Source organism: Amphiprion ocellaris, chromosome 14 (genome assembly GCF_022539595.1).
Source record: "Amphiprion ocellaris isolate individual 3 ecotype Okinawa chromosome 14, ASM2253959v1, whole genome shotgun sequence".
Lineage (NCBI taxonomy): Eukaryota > Metazoa > Chordata > Actinopteri > Pomacentridae > Amphiprion > Amphiprion ocellaris.
In genome coordinates, this window is record NC_072779.1 from 3,938,443 (window position 1) to 3,949,347 (window position 10,905).

At 38.2% G+C, this 10,905-nt stretch overlaps 1 protein-coding gene across 2 annotated transcripts; it reads right to left on the minus strand.

The window, feature by feature from the left end:
• Positions 1–824: 824 nt before the first annotated feature.
• Positions 825–10,665, minus strand: c14h5orf24 (chromosome 14 C5orf24 homolog). 2 transcript variants are annotated; one of them, XM_023281385.3, is made up of 2 exons: positions 10,398–10,665; positions 825–7,378 (listed from the first exon to the last, which is right to left on the minus strand). In XM_023281385.3, the coding sequence occupies exon 2, from the start codon at positions 7,370–7,372 to the stop codon at positions 6,749–6,751; it is 624 nt and encodes a 207-aa protein (XP_023137153.1). In that variant the 5' UTR covers positions 7,373–7,378; positions 10,398–10,665; the 3' UTR covers positions 825–6,748. The 2 variants fall into 2 exon arrangements, with proteins under 2 accessions (XP_023137153.1, XP_023137152.1); XM_023281384.3 differs by having other exon boundaries at positions 825–7,375; positions 10,398–10,663.
• Between the last annotated feature and the right edge of the window lie 240 nt (positions 10,666–10,905).

The window sequence follows — 10,905 nt, forward strand, 5'->3', positions numbered from 1 at the left end:
TCATCAGTGCATTGTGTGGCTTATTTTGCTCATGATATGTCTCACAATGTATTAAAAAAAACATTTATACCAAGAAAATAACCCCTTCAAGCCTAGAAACAACTTACATGTAACCAATGCAGCCACAACCTGCAAATCTGCACTGCAAAACTACTCTATGCTACGTAACTGCAAGCTCTATTATTGGACAGTCATATAAAGTGAAAGCTTGATTTTCAACAGCATATGGTGCTTGAATGAACAATTTTAAGGACATATTTTTGAAAAAATGCTGCATTGAGCGCCTTGCAAGTAACTAAAAAGTGATGATTTTCACAAACATCTATTCAAAATGTTCAGCCACGACATTAAAACCACCGTTCATCTGGTTACGATGCAAAATTCTGCTGAATCCTGGCTTTCATGTGGATGTAAATTTGACCACTAAACATTATTGCAGGCCAGATTTAATGGCTGGCATCCTAGTTGTTGTTTAACACAGATCTGAGAGAATTACAGTCAGGATATTTGTGCAAAGCAGAGAGCAGAGAAAAAGCTCTGAGCGGAAGCAGAGCAGATTGCACCCAAGCAGAGGGAAAGAATGAGCAAGTTTGAATGGAAAATGGAAAAATAATGCCACAAAAGTCAGTCTGAGAAGTCTGAAGTCCGTTCACTGACAGATCAGAGCTGTTTTGAGCTGTTAGGGGGACGTACACAATATCAAGCAGGTGGTTTTAATGTCAGATCGGCCTACAGTCATGCCTCTTACTTCCACTGTGTTATAATAATCATATATTTTCATACACATGCCATCAATTAGCTGAAGCAAACGATTCAACAGAGCGTTTCATCGGACAGCGTTACTTTCAGATTTATTACACAACTTTTGAACATTCCACAACAATCATGCAGGAATAAAATGGGAATTGTACAAAGCTTTACAGGCTTCGCCAATCACACTTCAGGAGTAGCCGGGCTTCACGTCTTCTCCAAAACACCCAAAATGTGAGGTAAGATTTTTTTCTAAATCATCATCTACAGACAAAAGACCAAATGTTGTTGGAATGCTGAAGATGGTGAGAGAAAAAAAGCAGAAAAAAGCAGTAAAATATTAAGAAGTGTGCTTTGGGTGAGCACTGGTTAAACTTAATCAGGTGATTCTTAGTTAATAATCCTCCCTTCACCCTTCATCCCTTCTGTGATTTCCTCCTTAGAAGTGAATAAAATTTAGAAAACAAGTTGTATTTATTCTAAAAGTTCCAACACTTTGTTCTAAAGTATTTTACGTAAGAACTCAAAGCTACATGGTGAAACAGAGAAAGAAAGAAATTCAGGATGTTGTGAGGTCAGTAGACTGTTTTTTTTTCTCAGAGGAAAAGCTAAATATCTGAGATAATGTGACAAAAAGTAGTGTTGTCCTGTAAAAATCTTAACCAAGTTCAACAGCTGATCACATCCATCTGTAAGTGTGGGTTAAAAGTATCATTTCTGGCTTCATATATACTTTTAAACAGCTTAATAAGATGGTATTTAGAGGTCAAACTAGGTTAATTACTCCTATATCTGAGTGGGTTTTCTTTCCAAAGAGCTGAAACATGTTCTTGGGGATTTCTTGTCATGTAGTAAGACAAATAAATATCTGCTGTAACTGCACTGGATAGTGAAATTTGACATTTTTGGTCAAATATATGTCACAGGGAGACAAAATGACACAACAATCCTATGTTTTCTGTTACATAAGGTGGAAAATTACATTTATAGTAACGTAAATTATTTAAAGTCGCAGCCTTGTGACCAGGATGGCAAAATTTATCCACTTGATCCCATTTTAGAATCAACCATAGACCTCTGCTTTAGTCATCGGTTTCCATTTATGCCCTCCATCCATCCATTATCTATACACCACTTAATCCTCACTAGGGTCATGGGGGGCTGGAGTCTATCCCAGCTGACTCAGGTGAAGGCAGGGGACACCCTAGACAGGTCACCAGTCTGTCACAGGGCTACATACAGAGACAAACAATCACTCTCACATTCACACCTACGGGCAATTTAGAATAATCAATTAACCTCAGCATATTTTTGGACTGTGGGAGGAAGCCGGAGTACCCGGAGAGAACCCACGCATGCACAGGGAGAACATGCAAACTCCATGCAGAAAGATCCCGGGAAAGCCGGGACGCGAACCAGGGATCTTCTAGCTGCAAGGCGAAAGTGCTAACCACTACGCCACTGTGCAGCCCCATCTATGTCCTTATAATGCAAACTTTTTTGTCATTTTGTTCCCTGAATCACTAAACAAATCTGACACAAGGGTTTGAATTTAAGGTCTGGAGTTTTTCTTTCATCTTTAACTCACTTAACTAAACATAATTTTCCACAAGGCAAAGACCAATGTGTCCCTCTGTTAAAAAAAAATGTCGCATTAATCATTTTGGTAAAATAATTACTAGTACAAGACCAGTTAGCTGAGGGGTGTCAAACATGCGGCCCACGGGCCAAAAGCGGTCCTCCAGAGGGTCCAATCCGGCCCGACTTTGTAAAATGTAAGAACTCCAGAGAAGACATTAACTGCAGATTTTAATTTGTAAAATTCTATATTTAAAATAATTTCCAGATCTTGACAAGTTGTTTTGATCATGAAGTAAAATACTAGATTGTTCATTGTTCTTTTGTCGTTCTGTGTCTCGTATTTGTAATATTTTGTCTTGTTTTTATTGTTCTTGTCTGACTTTTGTTGTTTGGCTCATGTTTTTGTCATTTTGTTTCTCACTTTTGTCATTTTTTTTGTCTCATTTTTGTCGTTTCGTCTTTTTTGTCAATTTTTTTCTTTTTGTTGTTTCGTGTCATTTGTCTCATTTTTTTGTCATTTTGTTTCTCGCTGTTGCCATTTTGTGTCCTATTTTTGTTTTTTTTGTCTGACTTTTAGCGTTTATCTCATGTTTTTTGTCGTTTTGTGTTTCCTTTTTATCTGGCTTATGTTTTTTGTCTTCCTTTTGTCATTTTGTGTTTTGCTTTATTCATTGTTTTGTGTATCGTTTTTGTCGTTTTGTGTCGTTTGTTTTTTTGTCGCTTTGTAACTTTTTTGTCTAATTTTTTGTGTCTTTTGTTTTCAGGTTGTTCATAATGTTTAGTAAAAAAGATAATTCCTTATATGTGAACATTTTCAGAACGTACTTTTTTGCACTAAAACAAAGGAAAAATGAGTTGTTGTGGTTATTTATAGGTTATTATGCTGTGATTTTACTGCTCCGGCACACCTGAGATCAAATTGGGCTGAATGTGGAACCTGAACTAAAATGAGTTCGACATCCCTGGTTTAGAAGATGGAGAAACATGTTTCAGCTTTTCAGTAAAAAAGTCCAATTAAGGTGGAGATGCTAATAAACAGTGGCTACCTAGAAGATGGGGCAGGAAAGACAAGAGGTCTTTTTCACAGAAAACATTTGGATTTGTTATGGAAATACTAGTTACTAGTAAAATTAGCATCGGTTCAAATGTCCAAATTATCCCCTAACAGTGTGACAGACAGCAGCTCGAGCAACAGCAATCGTTAGTTTTGCTACTTTCCACTTTTCTTCGCTTTAAAACATCTGCTAACGGCAAGCAAGTTTGTCCTCTCAGGGTTTCTAACAAACATACAAATCCAGCTTCATTCTAACACAAACACTGTGTAAAAAAAAACAAAAAAAACCAAAAACCTCACAAATTTCAGAATGTGTGACAACCAGGCACCACGTCAGCCTCAACAAAAGTTAAATATCAAACATGGCTACATAAGAGTTATATATGAAAAAAGGACACTACTGTCAAAGCAGAGAAACAGATGGATATAAAAACGATGGAACATCAGTGTAGAATCATTTACAATGCATTCAATAAACCGCCATTTTAAGCCTTTACACCATGAAAAGCATCAGATGCAGCCATGGAAAGGTTCTAACCCAAACAATCATACTATCTTTTACTGGATAGTGGACTTGAGTGCTTTTTTTGTCATTTACATTGTACACAGTAACTTTCATGCTAAGTTTATGTTGTTAGATGTTGGAGTAGTTCTAAGTCAAATAGCATCTATGGTTAGATAAGATCGTATTCTTTGGTAAAGGAGGGTGAAAAGGACGTTTTGTACGCGACATTTCAATTATCTCTGCAATAGCACTGCACACGTCAACGAAACAAGTGATAAAAGGCCTTGTACACGAGTTTAAAAATACAACGATAATAAAAAGTGATAGTATCAAAGTTTCCACAGTACAATACATACAACATATTATTGCACCAGATTTAACCGCTTTTAATTTAGTCAAAACTCAGTGAAGTCGCACTGAATTCCCCTCTAATGAATAATAAACCAACATAAGGGTCACTAGGGCAAGCTGAGAGTTTAACACTGATTAGAACAAATAGTCAAATTCTGGATCAGGATCATATCTGACTAAATGTGACGTGCTGTATTTACTGAGCGAGTTGTGACGTAACTATTAAACCAATAAAACTAGCTTATCTCCGCATTTCCTTCTAAATTCTTGTCCATTAGTGTTTCATAAAAGCTGACAGTCAGTTTCAAGTGCTTTACAGAGCAATGTGTGAAAGAAAAAAACAGAATAAATAGCAATATTAAAAAATAGACATGATTGGACCTTGACACTGGTAAAAAAAAAAAAAAAGAGAAAGATTATTGTTCATTTAAATGTGGTAATTTACACATTTCTATAAATTCTTAGTGTGATCATTGTAAACAAATGAGGCCATGATTGAGATGATTTGTCTCACACTCTTCATCAGCTTCAACAAATGCGTTTTTTTAGTCGTTTCTCTGCAGATGGAGTAAAGGACATTTTTGATTCTATTTCTGAAGGAACAGCACCCTCTGTCTGCACATCTGCCATAAAAATACAAGCCAGTGGTCCAAAAAAGTCTGGTCGGTGATGGTCTCATTTGTTCACAAAATCAAAAGTTGCGTAAATGTCTGTCACACAATTATCGCCTCAAATTTAAAGACATTTTGCAAATACAGTGTCCTATCATTCATCGTCAGCGCATTCAGAAACACATTCATCGGAGATTAGATTAGATTTGCTCGTTGTTCTGGGATGAAGGCAACATTAAAGCACAATATATGTTAATTTAGACTTGAATTTTGATTGTTAGCCAAGATTGTACCCTTGTTCAGAACAAAAAAAATGCATCTTGTGGGTGACAGACTTTACCGGAAATGTGACAACGATACAAGATGTCCCCTTTTAAAGTGGAACGTGTGCTCTTCCTCTCTAAATAGATGCAATAAGACAGTCACTAATGTTTACATTGCACCACGTTTTGCTGCAGGAGATGGGAATGTAACGCAATAATTACACATTTTGGTCAAATTTGATAATAGCCACAAAAGAAAGGTTCAGTGCAACAGCAGGAGAGGATTAAGTGTTGAGAATGGGAGTAAATTTACAGTACTTTTTGAAAACCAAATTGATTTAAATACATTTTACTGAAGAAAATTCCTCCTTTGCTACTTTAAGGTGAGACAAAATGAAACATGGAGGCTGTGTAGAAAAAGTGTTTTATAAAATGTATAATTTAGGTATTTGCACCAAAACACGGATCAGGATCAATAATTTGAAGCCCTAAACGAGCCGACGAAGTCAGTCGTAGAGAAACCATGAATGAGTGAGTAAGCGGTTAAACTATCTGGCGATCAAGATGAGCTACCTCAGATTTTACCGTCCTGAAGAGTGATCCAGTACCGAGCAGCATAGAGAAACTTCTGTATCTGATCGAGCAACAAGGCGACCACAGTCCACGCTAGTCAACATTTAGCAGGCTGTAAGCAAAGTGGGAGGTGGGCTGAGTTTTTTTTTTTTTTTTGCTTTCTATGTACTTTCTGTGAAAAACATTACATTACAAACAGAACTTTAGTTCAGACTTGGATAACGGCGTTATGTCGAACAACAATCTGCAAGTCGAGTCGTTTTGATGACATTTGCATGCAAGTAATATGTAGACGTTTTGTGAGGTGACATTTAGAGAATGGAGAGTAACACGTTTTAATTGGGTTTAGATTTCAGCTCTGGGGTGCTGTTAGCCTGGACAAATATCTGGTTGTGTATCTTTATAGTGCCACTGAGCAAAGCACTTGACCACCAAGCATTCCTCTGAATTTCTATTCCCTACAACCGTTCTCCTTCTCATCTGTCCTTTTTGTTTGCTGTGTTTGTTTAAACAGCAAGAGGAAAAATCCAACAATATTAGCTGTATAAAACTGTAGTATGAGAACATTTAAAAGTTTGTCCTTGTTTTGTAGCAGCTCAGCAGATTTCTGACTTCTCAGCAATGGTCTCATTTGTTTACAGTAATTATACAGTAAACAGTATTATTAAAATGAACCGTTCCATCGTTGGTTGGTGTTAAAATGCTACATATAGCACATTAAAAATTAAGCTACCACTATGGTTGTTAGATAAAAGCCTTTTCCTCAAAGAACATCTGTTTTTTTTCTTTTTTTTCCCAAGAAAACAGACACAACAAATGTAGTGTAGTGAAACCTTTCACACACTATAGATCTCCAGCAGTAGCACTGAAAAACTAACAGTAATATTATCAGGTGGCAGGCACACAAATGACACCAACACGAATAATAGAAAATCTCCTCCTCTCAGCGTCACAGCAGACTGGGAAAGTTTACAATCGTCCCCAGTATGTGGCGGGAAGCCTGTGCATGTGCGTCTCTTGTTCCAGCGATGACGGGTGAAGTAGAAACAGGGTGGAGCCGTTACTCGTTAGCTGTCTTCTCTTTGCAGGAAGGTTCACAGAGGATTTCTTTGTGTGGTAGCGGATAGGGGAAAGCCGCTCCGCTGCAGGTGCTACTGTAAGCCAGTTTGTTGAGGCGCGACAGGCCTTTGATGCTGCCAGGAGGCCGTCCGGGGCTGACCTTATACCCCGCTGCTCTGGTCGTACCCAGCGGCCGTCCAGGGCTCGTCTTGAACCCGGCGGCTCTGGTGGTGCCGAGGGGTCGCCCCGTGCTGGTTCTGTATCCGGCTAGCTTGGTGGTTCCCAGAGGCCTCCCGCGCCGACCCGTCTTCCCCACAGACTTGCTCTTCTTCTTGCCGTCGTCCCGCGCTTGATCGCTGCCTTTTACTCCTGCTATTTTCCCAGGCGAGCGGGGGTCGCCCCCGAGGACTTCCTGTCTCTGGCACACCATGGGCTTGTGGCTCTGGGTGGGTAAAGCCATGGGGGCCAGCGTCATCTGGAGGGACGACGGAGGGGGAGGAGGGTAGAACTTGCTGGCCTGTGAGGTGCACAGGTCGAAGTGGGAGGCGGGGTGGTGGCCGTCCTCTGCGAGGCACGACGGCCTGCTGTTCATGCAGAAGTCGCTGCTGGTCACCTGACGCATCATCTTCTGCTGGGAGTCAGAAATAATGTGTTAATGCCACACAAACATACAGAGCTGACATCTATTCATGAAGCTGGGAATGTTGTCTCATAGCACAACTGTAGGTGAAACTAAAAAGAAGCTGAAGACAGCATTCAAATGGAATCAGCTCCCCACTGAACTACAGACAGTAACTGATTTTAAAGACTTTTCTAAAGAACTAAACACTTCATCACTGCAGCTCTACTTAATGCTGCATCACATTTTAAATCTCGGACACAGTGAATCTTGAACTGAAGCTGGACCTAAAGGTCACCAATCAAACTGGAATATCGATAAGAAAATTGTAAATTTTCCCCGAACAGCTCAGCCCTAAAATCTAAACTCAGAATGAATGTCTGTTTTTATTTATTTACATTCTGGCTCTTCACAAGCTAAAACTAAAAAGAGGTCAAAAAGTGCAAATGTTTTTAAATCAGGCCATGCAAAGATGTTTTGTATTTTTTTTAAAAACACCCAAATATAATGATATAAATGTTGCATTAATATGATGTAGGTTTTGGAATGTAGTCATCCATCTACTGTCAGTTTGTTAATGACCTTCAGAAGAAGCTTAAACTTCACTGAAGTGGTGCTGAAGTGTTTTTGTAATTACTGGTATCACAGTCAACTACCTAGTAAAGAACATTTGACAGTTTAAATACTCTAAATTCAGCAGTATGAAGCTTAAAATACCACTATGAGGGTAGGAATACTTACTTTCAGTTGCTTTTTAATGCTCTGCCATTTTGTATGGATCACTTTCTTGATTTTACTCAGTTTACAATAACAACGCTGTTAGTATAGTTGCTGAAAAATGTGCTCAAATTTTACATGATTCTTGTCACTTTTTCCATACATGGAGGCCACTATTATAATACTTCTTTCTCTCTCTGTGCCTTTCTGCAGGTATTTTTGGTTCTGGTGCTGAACAAGCCTGATCTGCAGTTACACGTCCTACCAAGTGTTTATGTTCTTTCGTTGTTGACTTGTTTGTTTGTTGATTATTTGTTGTTATTATTCTTTTCTCTCACCCCACCCCTGCGCCTGGTTCTGCCGCAGGTTCCATGTATAATTTTGCAGTGCATTAAATTTCATTTTAAAATGAGCTCGGTCATTTTGTATCACAGGCTCTTAAATTTAATATTTAATTTAGTTATCTTCATCTGTATTATTCATAATGTTGCAGGCTTTTAACCTTAATGTTTAGGAATCAGGCCCCCTTGGAAGTTTTTAAGAGGAAGCTGAAGATTTGTTCTCCCCACTGCATTTATATAATTGGCATTATTATTATTATACGGTTGGGTCTAAACTTCCTGGAATTAGTATGCTTTTATTTCTTGCATGCTTTTATTTTTCTCATGTCTTGTCTTTTTTAGTTAATCAGCTATTTTTTTATACATTAGATTTTTTATTTATTCAAAATTTATTTATGCTTTATGTAAAGCATTTTGAATAACCTCAATGTTTGATAAAGGGTTATTTAAATAAACTTACTTGTTAGTTTAATTTGTATTATTTATAATTCGGGGGGTCTAAACCTAAATTTTTCGGTTAGTCTGATTCATTTGTAGTATGTACCATATTGTTAGGGATTCATCTTAATATCTTAAATAAGACAGATAAATCTGTACAATAAATAATACTGTTGAGTCTTAACCTTAATATTTATGTCAACCTGGTAAATCTGTATTACACGTCAGATTGTAGGGTCTTATCATTATCATTTAAGTTAGTCAGAGAAATCTGGATAATAGATAATACAAAAAAAATGTGTATAATAAATAACATTGTAAAACTACACTTATTGTTTACATGTATTTGTTTTTTTTGTACAATACTATATGGTCTTAACCTTAACATTCAAGTTAACATGTTAACATTAAGTTAGTCAACTTAGTTTGTAAGATAAATAACATTGTTTAGTCTTAATCTCAATATTTAACTGTTATGTAAGTCAGTATAATAAATAATATTGTTAGATCTTAATCCTAATATTTAAGTTATTGTGGTTGCTTTGTGTCATACAAAATATTGAAGGGTCCTGATCTAATATTTACATTAATCAAGTATATTTGCATCATATTTCATTTTGTAGGGTCTTAACCTTTCCATCTAAGTCTGTATAATAAATAATAGGTTCTTCACATTAATGTGGAACTAAGTCAGACATTTCTATTTCAATTCATTTTGTAGGATCTGAACTTTAATATTTAAATTCTTAGGTAAATTTGGAATGTTAAAATGATTATATAATATATACTACATTATTACTGTGGCTCAACTTTTGTTGTTGTACATGTGCTATAAAAATAATGGTGACTCGTTTTTACTAATACTACGTTTTGAATTTGCAGTCGCAAACTCTTGTTTTAAAATGTTAATAAAGTTATTTCTGGCCTCATCACCCCCGTAGGAATATTCTGCCTCCGCCACTGGATCTAGGTCCCTCTTTAATATATAGTAGACCGTGAGAAGAGGCAGAAACCTTCACTGAAGTGGTGCTGAAGTGCCTCTGAGCAACACCTGTCACCTTTAATGCCACAATAAAACATAACAAGTCACCACTTTACTGCTGACACACTTTAACTTGAGCGGTGCAGTTTTCCAAACGAGGCTGTAAACAGTGAAGCTAACGGACGGACCGCTGCTTGTTGTCTGCTACAGCAGGGAGGTGTGGACTTTACTACCACATACACCGTCTGGAGGGATGTTCATTCACAAAAAAAAAGAAATCGTATCTTCTGTGTTTTTTTGGTGTCCAAACGACAAACCCTCCTGCTTCCTCCGTGTGTGTCACTTCAGCCCCGGTTAACGGGCAACAACACCAACGGCTCAATTTAGCCTCGTTCCGGCCCCGGATAACGGTTTAGCGGAAACACTTCGGACAACACGGCAGAAAAGCGGCCACAAATCTTGATTACAAAAGCTCACATTTAGGCTCAATGATGAACCCAAACACACCCTCGTCCCCCTCCTCCGCCTCCCGTTAGCACTAAGGTTACTGTACCTCGATTGTTCGGCGGATGTCGGAGCAGAAAGGGTTAAGGAGAAAAATGATCTTTCATCCCTTCAAAGCGCGAGTCGGTCCATTTCCACGGATATTTTCGCTCCACCGGACGTCGGCTCGGTCGTATGCGGTCACCACATCGGTTTGTTTCGGCCCGGGAACGGCGACGAGACGCGACACGGTTCGGCCGGACAGGTTCTTTTTTTATCTGGCAGCTCCAGCGGTTTGGATAAGAAACGCAGCCATTTTCCATTAAAAATTAATAAGACGGGAGCGCAGTCTGAGCATGCGCAGAGGAGCTGATTCTCCTTCCCCTCCTGAACCGCTGTCACATCCAAACCCGGTTGTTATTTTTACGCTTTAAAGTCCCCCAAAATGCACATTTGCGCAAAAAAAGGGGCAAAAAACTGCTTTATTTTTTACGTGGTTACCTAAAAATCGAGCCACAATTCGTTTTTAACGCTTACCAAAACAAGACTTCCCACTACTGATGAATAATAAAAGTAAA

Excerpts from the sequence above, each read along its gene's own strand:
- c14h5orf24 (XM_023281385.3), bottom strand. The coding sequence starts at position 7,372 with ATGATGCGTCAGGTGACCAGCAGCGACTTCTGCATGAACAGCAGGCCG.